Below are 20,728 nucleotides of genomic sequence, written 5' to 3' on the forward strand. Positions count from 1 at the left end.
GTGATAACCAATTTGTGATAACCAATATGGTTGTCACAGAACAATATGTACCTGAAACATTTTCTCTTTTCACATCAGATTTTGCTCTGAATAAGCCTTTAAACATGATTGTTCATTGTTTTACATAAGAATTTTCCATGTCAAACATTAACTTTTAATTATCTGGATTGAGATCTTCAAGCTAGATTGTTGTATCAGTGCATTTATAGGTGCTCCTCATGACTTCAACTTCTTTACAGTCTACAGTACATAACAATCTTATTACTGTCACTACTAGTCTCCTATAGATAAAACTTCCCAACAATCTTCCCACACCATCAACATTCAGATGTACGTAATGTTTTCTAAGAACAGAAATACTAACTATACCCTACAGTAGAGTAAAGGAATTGATAATCTGTTCTCATCTAACATGACTATGATATAAACACTACACCTTTCAAAACAATATATCTGCATCACTACACCACCATCACCATCACATTAGCAATACTGGCTACAGATATGACTGTAGTGTTAAGAAGATCACTTTACAACTGCATGGATTCCACTGCATGTCACCTTGAAGTGTTTTCAACCATTGACCTCTGCCTTGGCTTCCTGGGTGAACCTTGCTAAACAGAAACAATGTGTAAGTCCCTTTTTTTTGTGTGTGTGATAGACTTAATATTTGCATGGTTTAGAACCACCTGCTACATAGTTGATTTAATGAATTTCACTGTAAGCTTTTAGATCAGGGTTCCAATCTGAAAATAACTTTCTTCTTTCCAACAATTACTGTGATCCTGAAAAGTGTCACTGCAACTTTTGTTCCTTTAAATTATTAAAAATATACACAACTAAAACCTTTCAATTCATACAATTCATGAACCTCACAATCGTTGCTAATTTTTATAATCATCAATTTACTGCACCCGTAACCAGAAGTGACTTCAAAACTTATTGCATATTTGGTTCATAATAAGAATCAGAAAGACATTCTCAGCTTCATGGTACCTTCTCTTGACTTAGACTTCTTTACAGTCTTCAGTACATAACAGTCTTATTACTGTCACTACTAGTCTCTTATAGATAAAACTTCCCAACAATCTTCCCACACCATCAACATTCAGATATTCTGCTCTGGTGTCCTCTTTTTCTCTCTTAAGCCTGTTTCTGTTATGGCTTCAGCTAATCGTCAAGAGTTCACATCTAACATTAACGCTATCAATACTATTCAGTTATTTCTCTCCTCCAATTGATGAAGGCCTGAAAAGTTAAATCAACAGCCCTTCTTCCACAAATTCATGAAAAAAAATTTTCATTTCTGGTAAAGTAACCTTTCATCTACTAACAGTCATATCTTTTACAGTAAACTCATTTTAAAAACCTATTTCTTGCTTTTAGCATTTTGAGAAATGATCAAAACATATTTTTTCCAGTGGAGACAGAAAATTTCTAAACTTACTTTTATATTCCATTATCAGCTCTTATATTGGTACATTTTTAATGTGAGCTAATGCAAATATTGTTTCATGTTTTTTAATAATGGATATGTAAGTATTTATCTCTGTAATACAAATCCATCTTTCTATTTTGTATAGCAAGTAAACATGCTGCAACCATTATTTTTGTCTAGATAGCTCCATGTTAACATTAAAAAAGAAAATGTAGTATATTTTTCTCTATGTTTTCATATCAATTATTTATGAATATGCTTATTTATGTTATTGTCAATTTTTCACAAAGCCTTTTTATGTTAAACATAAAACAGAAATCCTTGATTTGGAATTTGTTTTAGGAATTATATTCCAATAAAATCCTTGATAGGTGTAGGATTAAAATATATAGTCTAATTCAAAGGAATTCAATGATGCCACTTAACCTACCAAACTATATGCCAAATATATTTTCTCTTTGCTTATTTGTTTTGCTTTCCTGTAACTAGAGTAGGAGACTTACCATAAACCCATTGTTGTTCTTCAGCTTTCATAAAACTCCTACTTAGTAAAATTATTACATCAGCTATATAAATTTTGCAAGCACTTCAGTTATGTCAACCTGCATATCAATGTGTGTGTGTGTACATATATGTATATGAGTGTGCATATAAACATGCACATATATAAGCACATAGACACATACACTTGTGCTTACACACATTGTCACCATGTTTATTTATTTGTCTTTTTTTGTTTGTTTGCTTTTTAGCCTGCCTTTCTATGCAAATTGTCATAATCTCAACCAGCTTTTATTTGGAGTTGCTGCCCTCTTAGATGGGACCAAAATTACATCGCTCTCTTGCTTTCTGCTTTTGGTATGGTCTCTATGGCTTGATATGCTTCTTATTGCTTACCACTTTATTGAGCATACTGAATGCATTTCTTATTGTGGTACCAGCACTAGTGATGTTGTCTTCTCCCTGGGAAGACTAAAGATTTCTCTATACTATATGTGTCTTTGGGTTCATTTCTTTCCTTACACAAGTGATAAAAAAAGAATTAGTGCAAGAAGGGTGTAAGAACAGAACCAAAAGGACAGGAACAAGAAAGTGATAGATAGCTACATGAAGGTTGTTGGTAAGGGGATTGAATAGAAATAATATCATTCAGAGTGTATTAAAAGAGAGTGATGAAAGAGAGTGAGGGGTGATGAAAGTGAGGGTTAAAGGAAGAGAACAAGAGCAGTAATAGTGAGAAAGTGATACAGGAGAGAGTAAAGGATGAGACAGATGATAGATAATTACATGATGATTGTTGGCAAGGAGAGAGAATAATAGGAGGGAGCCGGTGATTGAATAGGCAGTTCTGATAGTGAGGAGAGGGATGGATATCCAATGATGGTGGAGGGAGTAATGTGAGAGAGAGTTATGGACAACAATGATTATGGGTGATGGTAAGAAAGTAGAAGTTGTTGGGTATCAGTAAGGAGTAATAGGGGAGTAATGGATAAGGAGGTTATAACTAGTAATAAAGATGGATGATGATAAGAGAGGATTGTATTTGGACAGTTCCAATACAATGCCATCCTTCATTACATAGGTGGTACAATAGGAGAGAGATAGAGTGATAATAAGAAAGTACATTGATTAATGAGTGAAGTGAGTGATAGATGAGAGAGTAACAAAGGGAGGGAGACTTGATCTGAACATAATAGCTAAGTAAGACTTTAATATAGATGTACATTCTAATCCCCATCATGACCACCACCATAATTTCTTTTATGTCCTTTTTACTATGCTTATTTAGTAAAGTGAGACCTCTCTATTGCAGTACTTCACTTCAATTTGGAGTCTCTTGACACCACTCTTGTGTCTTCCTTGTTCCATCAACTTAGAGTGCTTGGCACTTCTTTGTACAACTGAGATCCTGTATGCACATCATGAGCCCATTCCAGCACAATCTTCTCTCGCGCACACAACATCTGATTCCTCTTCTATGTAGTCTTTTATTTTGTACTTTATTATTCATGCTCACTAACATTACACATTTAAAGCCTATGACTTACTATCATGTACCATCACATTGTGTACACAAGCATTGTATCATCTATCCTGCCTATATTCAAAGAAGAAATTGCTTTGTTGAAAACAGAGGTAATAAGCTCCTTGATAATTTTCACTATGTTCTTACTCTAGCAGCTAAGCTTACGGGACTCCCATTTCTATTGTTACTTAGGTCACCCAGGTAACAAAAGCTACTAACTACTTCAAACTTATATTTGACATGTACTCTTATTGCTAACTGCCCTTCTGCATCTGTCATATATAAAGTTTACTTACCCTGTCCTTCTTGTGATCCTACTACACCACTTGAACACCAATGGTTTACACTAGATATACCTACCACATACCAATCCAACGAACTCCATTAGCCTTTGCTTAGTTTACTTTAAAGCTTTTAGATTCTGGGCTTTATTTCCAGGTTTACTATTTCAACTTTAACTGTTTGATTGACTCAACTATGAAATCTAGGTCATCATCAACATTGTCAGCATTTCAATCTCCAGTTTTCTGTGCTGGTACGGGTCATGGTGTTCATTGAGGTAGATTCTCTGTAGATGGATGTCTTTCCTGTTGCCAATCCACACCGCTTTCCCAGCAAGAAAATATTTTCTCATGGTCAAACATATTTTTGCAGAAGACTGGAAACAAATTATGCATTTTCATATGCTAGTAGCACTCATTTACACCCATCATGCAATGTTGAGACAAAGACATACATACACATGCACACACATACATATACATACACACACTGTGTGTCCAGACACATGTTTTTGACATTCAGATACATATAGAAGACTGTGTTCTCATTATGAGTTCACCAGCAGACCAACAAAGACACTGGTAATTGTATGTTGCTCTTTATATATACCATAACACAGAAAGCAATGATGTATGAAAACAGCCAAATTATTAAAAAAAAAATTCACATATGCAATTTTCTACACAATGTGAGAACTCTGAAATTGCTGATATGAATATTGAAAATATAAATTTAAATTTAACCTATGGAAATGAAGTGTTATAGTGGTAGGTAAAGAAAAAATATTATTTTCGTGCAAAGCAATTAAGGAGATATTTCAATAATAGTGAAAAGAATCAGATTTAGAGTTATAATATTTACAAAGTTATATAAGAATTGCAAGTACAAAGAAATCCTTGAAAATATAATCAAACCACTTATTAAGATAAATATTTTTTTTATATATGTATATATACATATATCATCATCATCATTTAATGTCTACTTTTCCATGCTTGCGTAAGTTGGATGGAATTTGTTGATGCAGATTTTATATATAGGCGTGGCTGTGTGTTTAAGAAGCTTGTTTCTCAGACATATAGTTTTCAGCATGGCACTTTGAGTAAGTGTCTTCCATTTCCAATGCCAACCAAAGCTTTAGAGCGAACTTAATGGATGGAAACTGAAAGAAGCACATAAAATGTACCTCTCTATATACATTATTAGCAATGAGAACAGTGTTAATACCAAAATGTAATCTTTATATCCAATTAAACATAGATGCCATGCTAGAACACTGAATGTTGCGTTGTTAGCCTTGAGAGGTCTTCTTGTAAAGACATGTGGTGCATAAAACCAGACAAAATTCATGTCATAAGCATTGGAATTTCATCTGCTATGCTCTGTGTGTATGTGCTTTTATGCAGTAAGCACCCATGCAAGAGGATCACTCAAGGCTAATAATGCAGTATCTGGTGTTCTAACAAGGCATTCATGTTCAGTTGGATATAAAGATTACCATATATATATATATATATATATATATATATATATATATATATATATGGTAATATATATATATATGGTAATATAAGTAATATTTATCTCCATTTAAAAGTAGTCAGAAGACAAAATACTGTGTTATTTACTATGAGAGTAAATAAGCACTCATGTTTATACAACTAGCAAGAGATAATCATCCACTATCACTGCCAGGACTGCCAGATCATGTGATTTCAGCCTTCCTTTGGTCTTGTTGATGGCAGACACCCAAAGATAGAGATAGCAACAAGTCCTCCATCAGTGATATACATAGAATCTGTGTCTACTCAGGCACTGCTGAATGAGAAATCACTGCTGTCTCTTGAAAAGTTCCTGACTTTGAGTAAAAGAAAATACAGGAGGATCAGTTAATTATGATTTTATTCAACATATTCCTCTCTCAAATTCACACACTTATTGCAGTGGTCCTTCAGTGTTTTTTAGCCCTGTAAAATAACTTAGAAACTTGGGCCACCAACCAGGCCTTTTGTGATACTCTTAAAGCCAGGAACTTCTTAACTCACCCTCTGTAAGACTTTTATTTGATGGAGAATGTAAAAAATGTCACCACTTTTGCTTAAGCACTTCTATTGTATACCTGTACATGACTACTGCAAACTTGTATATACAGGACAATTGTGTCGTGTATATAATAGATTGGGCTTCTTTTAAGTGGTTAGTATGAACAAGGACAACCCATCTCAGAATTTCTCCAACAAAAAATCCCTGCTGTCTATACTAGCAAAGAGAAATGGATATAAAACAGTATAACAATGTGTATAACTCAAATATGTTGCTGTTGTCATAGTTGTTTAGCTCAAGGTCAACATTGATCAAATAGACCCTAGCAGCAAAAACATTCCAGTTTTGATTATCTTGTTTCTTTTTCAGAATTAGCTATCCAATATGTCCTTCATTTTTTAAACTATACATGTTATATGTAAGTCCAGCAGTTCTCTGTATTAGTTTGGTTTGGCAGAAGGGGCCATACCCAAGGCCTTTGCAGGCACTCTAAGGCTGATGAAATCATTGTTGTTAACTTTCTGTTTAAACTATTCCAAGGTGAGAATATATTTACAGTAATCTACAACTGGTCAACAAATATGCTTCTGTTTTACCACAATATCTAAACATTTTCTTGCTATTTCTGTCTCCTTATTGAAACCAAATCAATGAAATTGTAGTTTATATGTTTAGGTTGTGAGTTATTTTGAAAACTATTCCTAACAAGAGAATTTCTCAGCTTTCCATTTTAACTGCTTTTAAAGTGAAGAAATAAGTTTCATACTGCTTCCAAACCAGCTCACTTTATTTTTGGTCACTTCATCTTGTCACTTATATTATGTCTGCCCTCCCCTCTAAACATTCTAACCCACACTAACTACTATACCCAATCCTTCCTTCTCAGCAAGTTGACCATCTGGAATTCTCACTTTGCCCACTTTTTCTCCCACAATCATAACTTGCAGTCATTCAAAAAGAATATTAACTATATTAATCTAACCTGTCCCAAAGAGTCTGTGAAGGACAAGAGCACAGGCTGCCTATTCTTCCAAACTAAATCATTCAAAATTAAAAAAGAAAATTATGTCCATATTTCTGATGAAACCCGCTGTCAAAGTTTTCATTAATTTGAAAACTTATTACAAATTTGGTAGGATTTAGTAAAATAACTTTTATATTATTGACTGGTGTTTGGAACATAACAAAAGTTTCTCAGATAAAATTATGAAATTATGATGGAAGATTTTAATTTCAATATAAACAATTAAAAACATTGTTTTTTCTTTTTATATCAATGAACCAGAGGTGGTCTTAGGCAGGTTAGTATCAAAAGAATTAATTTCCCATGATCTGCTGATTCTAAGCATTTTCAAAGAAGAAAAGCTAGACTTTCTCTTCAAGACCAGGAAATACTTCAGCTTTGAACAATTGCTGACCTCTACAAGGCACAAGTGTGCACCATATTATAGTATTGCTCATATTATAGTATTGTATGTGAAATCATGCAGCTGCTGCTACATACAAGCTTTGTAGTCTGTATCAGAAGACAATGCTATCCAATTAATTAGTAAGACTTCACTAGAACCATTACAACATTGGTGAGCTGATGAGGAACTTCTACATAGTCACTGGACTTGCAAGAAATATCAGTCAAATTCCTTTAAAAATGGGAGTGACATGTTAGATAATGTAAGATCCAGAATCCAAGGAAGCTAGTTGCAGTCTGTAAAAGCAAAATTTAATCTATAAAAAATAGTTCACGAGGGAAAAGAAAAAAATCACAGTAAATAAATTTGTTATAAGAAGGGAAAATTTAATGTTTCAGACATTATGTTGAGCACAGAAAGGTGGATGATAATGTAACCACAGGTAGTTCTCTAAAAGAAAACAAGATGGTCATGGCTGGAATGTCTTTGATCAAATGACTCTTAACCTAGGAGTTAGACTATAACAATTAAAACACTAATGTACTGTATCTGTTCTCTCTCTCTCTCTCTCCCCTGTTATTATTGTAGTTATTGTCCCTCAAAACTAATAAGCTACACTCCACTCCATACAAGCCTCTCTAAGGCTCCCACCTCTCTTTTCATTCACCTCTGCTGTTTCTCACACTCACATTCTGAACACTTTTCCCCAATCACTCATTCAGAACTGCAACTTTCTACAAGTCTTTCCTTGGCCATATTTAACTCAGAACTTGGAACATCAACTATATCATTTTCACCAAGCAATAGCACTCACTCTGCATACTTGTTGCTTGACATGCTAAAAGTAGCTGCTGAATCTCTCTCCAATCAGATTTTGCCATCTTGGGCAAAAGAAAGACACAGGTAGGTGTACATCAGCCTATGCCACTGATGTATGCCTCCAATATAAGAGAATACAAAAAGTTCAAACGACAAGCTGTTAGTTACTGTTTAGCCACAGGCAACTCTGATCCAGTAGGCCTTTAACCAAAAGCATTTGAACTGTGAACACTCAGTATTTTGAGGGGTGTCTAGGACTACATTATCTCATGTGTCCTTTACATATTTAAGAGTGTAAGGTGTGATTTGAAGTAGATTTGGCTGCTATGCCTAGCAGATTGAATGACCACCTAGAACCTTTTTCATGAAAGTGGTAAGTTTTCAAACCATAAATTAAGCATTATGAAATTCAGTAGTATTTGAAATATATTTTAATCCTATTTCTTAAGAACTTTTCTAAGGTTATAATTTACTCTAATTATTTCTCTTTTACACCTCATGACTAATTTACTTCTCCTTACTCTATTTTCCTCATTTTTATTTTAATATTTATCTGATTCTACTTTGTAAACAATGGCATTGTCGGTTATAGGTTTCCAATAGTACAATTGCTGCTTCACTGCATTTACAGTAGCAAGAGTGATAAAGTGGTATCTGTGACACTTGGGCAGAACAAACATGTTTTTGCTCAAAAAGCAACAGTTTATCAATTTATTTTACAATGTTTACATCTTTCTCCTGATATACATTAGTGACATATATCATTGTGTGTGTGTGTGTACATATTTACTCTACACATGCATACACCTATTTGAAAAATACATATATAAAAATCTGCTTTCCTCCTGCCTCTAGTTTACATATAAAGGTGTATCACTCAAAGATGTATATGCATTATTTACATACTCAAGCTGTCACATTCTGAATGTTTTGCTGGCTTAAGAGTGGAGGGGCCATACATACACGAAACAGTTTTAATTTGTCCTTATTACTGTAGTTGCACTGGGCTATACAACAGCTAATTTGCATTAAAACCTTGACATGTTTGGGTTCCCTGAAAAAGAATAGAACAAACTGATTCATATTCTCCAGATAAAATCAGCGGAGGAACAATAAAAATTTGTAAACACATTTCAGGGATTCTCCATTCAAGGTCCTGGGTGAAAATATGCACACAGTCACATACACAAGGTGGTATCAAAAAGTTCCCAGACTAGTTATGTTTAATAAAAAAGATACCTCATTTACCTAAGTCTTAACATGATCTCCTTCAAAACAGACACCTTGTGCAGCCATTCACCAGTCCCAGTGTTCCTGCTACTCTTGGAATCTGGCCTGGAAGTAATTTTTTGTAAGCAAGTTGAGGACCTTCTATGATCCACTCTTGATTTCCACAACATTATGTTAAAATGGTACCCTTTGAGATGCCTTTTCATCTTATAGAAGAGATGGAAGTCTGCTGTTGCTAAATCTGGTGAATATGGTGGGTGTGGAAACGATACCATGTTGGTTTTGGCAAGAAACACACAAGTGAGGAGAGAGAACTTGGTTACAGTTTTCATTGTCATCATGAAGAATCTAATTCTTCACACTCCACAGATCCAGTTGTTTGTGCCTAATGTTCTACATAGAATGCCTCAAAATGTTGTTGATTGTCCTCTGATGATCTTCATCCACAAGCTGATGAATTTTTACCACATCTCCAGGGATGACACTTGTAGCAGGTCTTCTAGATCACTCATCATCTTCCAGGAACATTCTTCCACTTTTGAAATGCCCGTGCCACTTGAAACATTGAATATGATCCATTGCCTCATTGCCATATGCTTGCTGAAGCATGTTCAATGCTTCTGTAGCAGATTCCCTGAGTTTAATGCAAAATTCCATGTTGGCTCTTTGTTCTAGCATCCTGTCCATAACCAAAATCACAGACTAGAGCATACATGTGATCACAAAAACACAAATTTCATAACTTGCAAAGTAAACACAGCAATGTCACTCAGCACACAAGCATGTGCTGCCATCTGTTGGCACACTACAGTCCAGGAACTTCTTCATACCACCTGTACATATACACTATATATATATGCACACATAAACTGTAATGAAACACGCAAACACTTGTGTTCTATTATAATATGCACATCCCTGAATGCAAGTTTATCCATATGCATACAGCATGCACTTATATATGCACACGTCATCCAATTCAGGTAACTACAAAACCCAAGAGCAGTCTTCACTTCAACAAAAGAACTTTACCTCTTTATTAGTGACTGGCTTGAATGCTGCGAAGGAAAAAACTTAAATTACATCCCAAAGAATTATGTGTGTGTGCATGCATGTGTGTCTGTGTGTGTACATGCAGTGTTTTCATTTACTAAATTCGACTCAAAAGGCAATTACTGTTAGTTAATCCAGATATTGTAGAAAACATTTGCCTAAGCTGCTGCACAGTTGGACTGAATGTGGTTCACAAGATTGCAAAGTAAACTTCTTAACCATAGAGCCATATGTGTGTTACTATTCTATTTCTCTTTTTCTTTCAAGAATGTCACTTTCCATTAAGATGAGATTTTATTTATTTTGTTGGCAGAGTTGCTATGTTATCTTACATTTCACTTGTATTTGTTTATGAACTATATCAGCAGTTAACTTTATCAAAAACATTTGACTCTTAAAGTAATCTTTTAATGTGATTTCCAAGCATCAAAAATTCTCATTCTTACTTGAATTGCATATATTTTCAGTTATCTCTTGTTTGTATTTAGCTTATATCATTTGCTTGTAATTATAATTTATGTAAATAGCTAAATAACAAAATACTCATATCAAAAAATGTTCCAAATTTCATTCCAAATTTAAACTGCATTTAATGCAATTCTTTCCATCTCCTCACAACTATGCCCTTTCTAAACAGATACCCCTTAAACTTTTGCACCCTACTATCTTAGAAGAAATGATACACCAGATCATGTTGTTATAGATACACTTTGTCTGAATAAAAGATGGAATGGTCATAGCTAGAATATCTCTAATCTTAAAGTTTGCTCAGAGTTGATATAGAACTAAACAATAATGATGTATGACTTCTGTAGAAAATATTCTGTCCAGATTTTGAGGATTATCAACTACAATCCCTTTTTGCCAGAAAACAGAATTCGTTTTTCAAAGACAGTGTTTTCAGATCTTTTTCCTAATCCATTAATGTAATTCACCTAATATTTTCCATTTTGTCTTTAATTTCAATTTAATTCAAACAGTGATAAATTGCTAACATTGACATCTGCTCTGAAGAATTCATTTTTGTTTCATTTGAACATTTATGTATATGTTTGACATCTCACATCAATTCAGTATTTCTGGGGAACATTTTCTTGAATTGTTGCACTCCATGCTAAAATAAGGCATTTTCTTTTTCTGAGGCAATTAAAGAATCTTGCCCATGAATACAATAGATAATCAGCACTACAAAACAAATTTGGATTTTACACATAGTTTGCTTTTGTGCAGCAAGCAACCCAAGTTATTTCCTCCTCCAAGTTTTATAGTTTGTCATATTATCACATCATTCACTAAAACTCCATATATCTTTCATAAATTATGCTTTGCTGATAGAGTCTAATAAGGCTGAAACATGTTTGAAATTGTCACCATATTGCTAAAGATCTGACTCTTTTCCCATTGCATTCTATTTTTAATTGTAATTTGAATTCTGAAGTTCTTCCTGCTGCCTTTTTTTTATGCTAAAGTTGTAAATTCCAACTTTACTAACTGCATTAAAGCTGCCTGTATGATCTTTGTAGGACACTGGTTTAGCTATTACTTTTTCAATTGTTGCACTAAAACTTTCCTTGCATCTTTTGGAAACACAAACTTTATACACACATTGTGTAGAAATCTACATGTAAAATAACTCCTAATAAATGTTTTGATATTTGCACATAATTTTATCAATTAATGTTTCTCTTCTTTTCCAGCCTGAAGGGAGAATTGTTGGCTTAGCTTCTGATATACATGATGGTCTTCTTTTCTGGTCTGATGTCAGTGAAAGCAAGCGTGGTATTTATAGATCTTACTTAAATGGTAGTGATGTACGACTAATCTTGAAAGGTGAGTTAACCATTTCATTTAACTCTTTCTTTAATGGAATTCTATCTCATTTCACCAATGTTCTATTGATTCACATAAAAACTAATGACAAGAAACAATTTTTTCTCATGTATATAATATTCTGATGGTACAACTTTTCAGTTCTGATGCAAATGGAATTCTCTTGAAAAAGAGAAAATGTGAGACAAAGTCATAAGGTCAGATATCAGAATGTCAGGCCTCACAAAGGTAATGGTAAGAATCACCACAAATGGAGAGTTGCTGTTAAAATGAACCTATCCAACATGCATGCATGGAAAAGCAGATGTAAAAATGGTATCATTGGTGGTGGTGGTGGTGGTGGTGGAATTTTTGCAAAGCATATCATCATTATCAGTGTATTCATGCCAACCTCTCCAACCTTGCTTCAGATGAGAATACATTGGGATGGAGTTTCCAAGTGAGATAATAATCTTCCAGTCTATCAAACAAAAAACAACCCAAATTTGTTTGTGCAGAGAACTAGAAATAAACATCACTGTACGATTGAGCCTTTTGTTTACAAAGTTCAAGCAGCACATCAGAAACATGTCATGAAATCTAGACTTGATTTTGTGGTAGACTACAAGGAAACATCATCATCAGTGGGGTCATTGTTTATAACCAACAAACGCATGTGAAGACAAAGAAAAGATAAACTCACACTCTCTCTCTCACACACACACACACATGACAGTGTAAATGATTTAAGAGAAATATTTGGTATAAGAGGTATCAGCTGAATGTGCAAGAGAGAAGATTGTGCTGGTATGGTCATGTGGTGCATATGGATGAGGGTAGCTGCATAAAGAAGTTCCAGTCTCTAAATGTGGAAGAACCTGTGGAAGATGAAGACTCAAGAAGCTGTCGAACAAAATGGTGAGAAAGGATCTCCAGATGTTGAGCCTTACAGAGGAGATGACAAAGGACCAAGAAAGTTGGTGATTTGCTGTGCTTGAGAAAACCTGCCCTGCTAAGTTCCTGTCACAGTATCCAATCTATGTCAGCAAATGATGACAATGATGGTGACAATATATCTTATGAGCTTCTTTCAATTTCTGTTTACCAAATCCTCTCACAAAATTTTGATCAGGCTGAGACTATTGAAGAATATACTTGTCCAAATTGCTATATAGTGGGACTGAACCCAAAGCTATATGGATGGAAAGTAAACATAACTGCACAGCCCTCCCTACACCTACAAAAATTGTCCAAGGTGAAGTGCTTCCTAAAGCAAATTTCTTTAGCAAATTCTTATGTAGCAAACTGAACTTCAAATCAGTCATTAGGATTCTGCATTCTATTAATTATTGTCAAAGTAGGTTTAGCATCTATACATTGGTTGGAATCTACAGAAGAGCAAAAAGACAACCTAGAACTGTAAATGATTTTCAACAAATATTAATTAGCAAAGCAGCTGCTTGGGAGGAACATTTCTCTGAATTTTCATCAATAAATTTCTTCTTTCATAAAAACCAAATGAAAAACCAAAGTAAATACTCATCTTGTTGATTAGATTTTGGAAACTATTTCAAGTGTCTAAAAAGGTTTATTTTGTCTTTAAGAAGCACTTCACAAGAATTAATTTGTTGTTGATGTATTTTTCTTTTATGAAGAATGCACATTGGCACCTAAAATGCTATATGCTGGTGGAGGGCTGTAACTCTACTATTTGAATAATAACATCTTTTGTTTGAATAGTAATAAAAACAACTACATCAACAACAACAATAACAATAACAGCAACAATGATAATAATTGAAATTGACTTTCTTAGTTGTCAGAATTGATGGTCATCATTATTCTTGTTTTGCTTACTGTCATTTTAAATTAAAACTTTCTTCCAATTTCGATTTATTTTTCTGACCTTCTGTCTCATTCAATATGTCTGAAGTTCATTGGAATTGTTTTTTTTTTGTTTGTTTGCTAATGTTTATTGGGTGTCAGACCATTAATGTTTGTTCTATCAAGTAGATTTCCTTGAGATTTATGAGAATAAGGATGTGCATGCCTATATTAGTTGGTAGAAACAGTGTATCTGTTTGTATGTATTTGCATAAACATGTGTAATATTTATCCATTATATGAATTCATTTCCTGTCATACAACATTACACTTTTAATACTGACCCTTGAATTTTCCTTCATACTGTGACAGAAACACCTTTGCTGTCAGCATAATGAAAACCTTAAATATTTTGTATCCACCTCAGATATTAGCTGCTACTGTCAACACCTCTATCTATTGTATTAGCTGTCGTTGTCATTTAGTCCTAAGTCAGTCCTAATCAAACAGATCAATGACATTCATACCACAATCAGGATCATGATGATGATGATGATCATCATCATCATCATTTAACGTCCACTCTCTATGCTGGCATGGGTTAGACAGTTTCACTGGTGCTGATGAGTCAGAGAGCTGCACCAGACTCCAGTCTGATTTGGCAAGGTTTCTATGGCTGGATGCCCTTCCAAATTTCAACCACTCCAGGAGTTTAATGAGTGTTTTTACGTGTCACTGGCACATGTGCCATTTGCATTCCAACTCATTTCAAGCATATCATATCTTGGAATATATCATTCAGTATATCTTACCTTTCTGTTGTTGAGTCAGTTTTGATCTCACAGACCTATGATCAAGGTATACCATACATGATAATCACAGCTTTATTACATATTGTATATCTAGGCTCACATTCTCAAATCTGCCCTTCCACTTTTTAAGACTATAGAGGAGTGTGCTTTGACTGTTAATTTTAGAAGGTTCAATGACCATAGAGTGGCTCTCTTTTGATTCAGACTGCAGTACTATATCATCCAGGTATTTCCACAAATTATTTATATTCTTCAATCATTCTTATATATGGATAGATGTCATTATCATCATCATCAGTTAATGTCCAGCTTCCATGCAAGCATAAGTTTGATTGTTTGACAGGATTGCAACATGCTTCAGTAGCTGCTTTGGTATGGTTTGTATGCCCTTTCTAATGACAACCAGTTTACAGAGTATATTTTGGCATCAGCACTAATGCTACTAGCAAGACTTAAGGGCCTAAAGTAGCTCCTGTAACTGAAAGACAATAGAAGAGAGAAGATATGATGACTCTAGGAAGGGTGATGTGAGAAGGTGAAGCTTGAGCTGAGTTGTGAGAGGACGGTTGTGGATGAGTGGATAGAGTAAAAGAAGAGGCACTGTTGGAGTAAGGAGTAGAGAAGGGACAGGGGGGGAAAAAGTGACTAGAGTTAATGGTTAGTGAGAACATTCCCAGAGTAGAAAGGTGACAATGTGGGCTATGTAGAAGGGGTCCAGGGCTGTATAAAATCACCAATGTATATGTGTTTATCTGCACGTGTGTATGTGGGGAATTTCATAAGAAATAAAATGATGTATGTTGTTTTAAAGAACAGATCCACTCTGTCCTTAGCACTGCCTATATTTTACAAAGACTTAGATCAACTGAACTAATTGGAGTAGCTTCTTTTGTTGCTTGTTAAATTTGAAATACACTTAGAGGAAGTTTATGACTATTAATTGCTTGGATAACATCATTTGATCAAAATTTTTTCAACTCACTATATTTCATTTGTGATATGCTACCATATTCATATTTAATACCCAGAACACTGTGTATGTGTGTATAGAACATATATACAAAATATTACCACCATACCACCATACTTATTATGTAGAGTAGTTCTTTCCTATTACAATATTTATGTATCTTTTAATTAACACACCTACCATTATTTCTCCACTGGAATCATTGGTGTGGAACGACAACATAATAACATCTGTCATTTATACTCTACTCAACACTACGCATATTCATTTATTTATTCCTTTATTGCTTTCAGTCACTGGACTGTGGCCGTGCTTAGACACCACCTTCAAGAATTATTTCAGTCTGGTACTTATTTCATTGAGGTGTATAGTTGTCAAATTGATAAGTTATGGTACATAAAGGGACATAACTTGAACAGTGCTGGGTTTTAGACTCGTGTAAACATAAACACATATGTAGTCACAAGCACATTTGTATAGTCATACATATACATGCAGCTGGAGTATGATCACCTGTGTGTATATAAAGATATATATATATATATATATATATATATATATATGTACACAGAGACAGACAGACAGATAGATATGTCATCGGTGAACCCAAAGCTATAGTAGGAGACACATACCAGAGGTGTTGCATAATGAGATCAAAGCCAAGAATTGCATACATGTGAAATGAGCATCCTAATCACACAATCATGTCTGAATCTGTGTATAAATTTATCTTCACTATCCACAATGGAGGATACCTTTGGAACAGTGGTGGGGGTCTTAGATATGGAATATAGTGAGTTGAAAGCTCACTGTATTCCTAATGATTAACTAAGATTATCTTTGCAATTAGTAGATAAAAACTCCTTCAATATTTTTTAACAGAATAGTTTTCTATATGGCCACAAAACTTGCTAGAAACGGCAGCCAAATCTTTTCCTCTTCGGCCATTGTGCTAAGAAAAGAATATATCTGAAAACAGAATGCCTTTGACCATAGGTCTGCTTAATCAGGGTTTACCTGGGCTAAACAACAATAAAAACTAGTTCACAGAATATGGAAAGATTTGAACTTGAAATCAAAAAAGCATTAAAATACTGCTTGTCATTTTGTTTAAATGCACTATTATCTTGGCTATTCCTACTGCCCCTTATCTGTATTATTAATGGCTTAGATTTATTACGCCTTTATAGATTATTGGCTAAAAATTTATATATTTGTTATATGGATATGGATATTAGAGGTAGCAGTTCTAGAATGATGTTACCATTAATGTATGATATTATGATAGTTTTATGTTGCATCAGTGAAATAAGTAACTCTTTGAACTAACAATGCACACCTCTTACAGCTTCCTAATAGCACCAACAGTTGACATAATTACATTAACTCTAATATTTGCATGATTTTATTGTCTCCACCTCAGCTAGAACGCTCTAGTTACAATTTCTATCTATTATTGTTAGTAATGTTGGACAAACGTAAAACCGACTGTATTCAGACTTGGATAATATGAGAGTTATGTATTATCCAACATCCAAAGATCAAAATAGTCAACTAAGAAGTTTACCTCACAACTACTTTGGTTTCAAGTTCAATCTTACCGCAGGGCGCTCTGAGTAAAAAATTTGCAGATAAACTGTGTGGAAGCCTGTCAAAGAGACCATTCTTGTTTTTTGGTGGTAGACTTACTCTTGTCACCTTGGTTAAATACCATCTCATGGCCCTTGGATGCCTTTAAAAGAGTTTACACAGCTGCAAGCCCAATACAAGAAGTTGAATGACTGAACCTCCAGACTTTATACATTCTCTGTTCATTTGCCAGCAACTTTATGGTGTATATTAGGTGCATTTTATGGTGCCAGCACTTGAGAGATTTTCTTTCTCACCAGTCGCTTGTAAGTGATGGGATAATATAAAAAGTAGGTAATGTGTGGCCCTGAGTGGGGTGAGAGTATGTGATAATAGCAGAGGAGAAAGAGAGTAGAGGCATGAGGATAGTCCACTACTTTCTTTTATACCTAGGCCTAGTGAAGGGATGAGGACAATCTGATGCAGTCTCGGATACATAGGGCTGAGAATGGAATCAAATAGGGAGTGATTGCCAGCAGCAGAAGTGGACAAAGTGAGAAAGAGAAGGACAGGAAAAAAGTATATATATTTGTAGTGTGTGAATGGGGGGGAAGCAATGATGGAGACAGTTTTTCTGATTTGATACAGGGAGTTTGTTATTGCTTGGGTTCTCCTCCACACTTTCTACATAATCACTTCATCTTTCTGCCAGCAAACTCACACCACTCTTAATCTTCATATACATTATTCCACAGAACAAAAGAACACTCTGTCAAAAATACTACTATATATAAAATTTGAAAACCAGACTAAACCACAGTAAGAATACCTAATAGGCTAAAGCTTCAAAATAACAGTCAACCTTTTCCTTGTACACACACAAACATCCACACACATACACACAAATTCAGAAACTGTAAGAAACCCATTCTGTGTGTGTCTGTATTTGTGTCTCCTTGTCTGGGCATCTGTACTCTGCTTATAAATAGAATCACCATTCACACAACTGTATCATTTGTCTGCAATTTTTTGTGAAGAAAATGACCAGCCATTGAGATATTTATGTTCAAAGGACTAAGAGAAATATTACCTTGCTTGGAAACAGGTGATGGTTGGCAGCTGTAATAGCCTCCAGTTATAGAAAATCTGAATCAATGAGTTTCGTACAAATATGGGAAGGTGGATGGTCCCCCCCACCACTAACAATTGCAACAATGATATTACATATGTGTATATGTGTATATATCTATATCTATCTATATATAAATTTTTAGGATAAGACCATTATTTAAAATAATGATCATATCAAGTGGCCAGCATGAGAAGAAAAACCTTATTGGTAATAATTATTATTAAAATTATAATTAAGGGTATCTAAGAGATACTACCATGCTCGAAATAGCAGTCAAGACTGCAGTCAAAAAGAGTCAGGTTTTGACTGTTATTTCGAGCATGGTGGCATCTCTTAGATACACTTAATTATAATTGTGTGTGTGTGTGTGTGTGTGTGTGTGTGTGGTGTGTGTGTGTGTGTGTGTGTGTGTATACACACACACATACTTCCACATAATTCAGTGCATAGGGTTTAACAAGTGTTTATCACTACTTTTGTAGAAATCAGTCTTTTATGTGAACTGTTGATCACAACAATCTTGATAATATGACTTGAATATTCTTGCCTAGGTGAGCCAAAATGGTGTAATATGCTGCAGATCAAATCAATCAACTACATAACTTCTGGCAGAAAGTATTCTGTGCATAGTAATTGAAAATCAATATTTTCAAATAGATAATGTTCTGATTTGATTTTCTTACTATGACTTAGTAGATCTAGCCTCAGTTTCTTATTTAAGTTCTGTTTTCACTCACTTCTATTTCAGTTGCACTTCAAAGAGACACTCTCAGTGTTGCTATGATAGCTTCTCATCCAAGCAGTATTTTCAAAAATTGTTTTTGTTTTAGCCATGGGACTTCAGCTTTCAAGGACATTTAATAACACAAACCCTAGTACTTCTTTCAGTCTAGTAATTATTTCACTGATCTCTATTTATCAAATGTCTAAGTTACATTTTAGTGTAAAGAAATAGAATTTCTTGCACTCTAGCTCCACTGAATGAAAGAGGTTCTTTCTTAGTCTTGCCAGCTGCATGGCAACATCACTAGTGCTGGTGCTACAAAAAACAAAAACATATACAAAAAATTCTATGTTGTAAATTGGTTGGCATTATGAAAGGAATGCAGCCATAGAAACCATGCCAAAGTATGCACTGGAGCATGGCAAATTTGTTGCACTGCTTTACACCAATATAGACATACACGTATGTGCACGTGCGCACACACACACACACACAGTGTGCTTCCAGAATTTCAGAGTTGAGTAGATCTTCTTGTGAAATGTATATTACCAATGATCCTGGTCCTTTATCATTTCCTCCATGGGGCTCAAGGTCCTGAGATCAGCCTTTATTACTTCATTCCATGTTTTTATGGATTTCCCACTTCCTGTCTTTATACAACTGCCCTCATGTCCATACCAGCACAGTTTTCTTTCTTGCTCTCTACATCTGATTTCTGTAGTGCATAGACAGCATTTATTGTATCTGTTTTGAACATAAATCAAACTGCATTTCATCTAGGTCTTCTCTGTTGCTGATGAATTGTGCAACAACTCTCTCTCTGTGGCCTTCATAACATACATATATATGTATATGTATGTGTATACATATATAGATACGCACACACACACACACACACACACACAAGGACTTCAACACAGCTTCTGTCAGACAAGTTTCATACACAGTAGAAAATACTTGCCAAAGTGCCAAACAGTCAGATTAAGCCCAGAACCACAAAGTTACCATTGAACTTGTTAACCACGTAGTTAATCTTGCAACTATCAGATAAAATACCTGCAACATTGAGTTACCTCATTTATATTTTATGTTCAAATCTTGTCAAAGTCAACTTTGCCTTTTAGCTTTCTGGGCTTCATAAAATAAAGGATCTGTGATGGATTGGATTGATCATAATAATCATCTATCCCCTAGCCACAAAAATCTGTGTCTCCTTTCCACAAAAATTTTATGTTATCTTCCCATTTATATTGAAATTAAGTAAATATTTTCTATTTTTGGCATTTTTCCAAGGGCATCCAACTATAGAAACTATACCAAAAATGGAACATTAGTAAGATAGTGCCCTCCAACCCATCAATGAGGTGGGGCAGTAACAACAAATAATAACTGATCCCTCTAACCTCAGGTTGGCAGCATGAAATACAGACATAAAATGATGATGCTGTTCTCACTACATCACGTACACATTTTAGTCCAAGTGCTTTTTCTATCTCATTTTTGGCAAGGGTTAAAGTGAGGAATGAGGGGATGGTTCAAATTTCAAATTCATAAACTTCAGGTTTACAGAAATGAATATCTGGGTTTA

At 34.6% G+C, this 20,728-nt stretch overlaps 1 protein-coding gene across 2 annotated transcripts in view; it reads left to right on the forward strand.

The window, feature by feature from the left end:
- The window catches only part of LOC115216733 (low-density lipoprotein receptor-related protein 6-like), a 719,088-nt gene that overhangs the window by 464,013 nt on the left and 234,347 nt on the right, over positions 1-20,728 (forward strand). For both annotated transcript variants that reach the window (XM_029786291.2, XM_029786282.2), the window contains exon 3: positions 11,998-12,130. In XM_029786291.2, coding sequence (XP_029642151.2) covers positions 11,998-12,130 — 133 coding nt within the window. The remainder of the gene's footprint in view (positions 1-11,997; positions 12,131-20,728) is intronic.

Source organism: Octopus sinensis, linkage group LG1, assembly GCF_006345805.1.
Source record: "Octopus sinensis linkage group LG1, ASM634580v1, whole genome shotgun sequence".
In the NCBI taxonomy this organism is placed as follows: domain Eukaryota; kingdom Metazoa; phylum Mollusca; class Cephalopoda; order Octopoda; family Octopodidae; genus Octopus; species Octopus sinensis.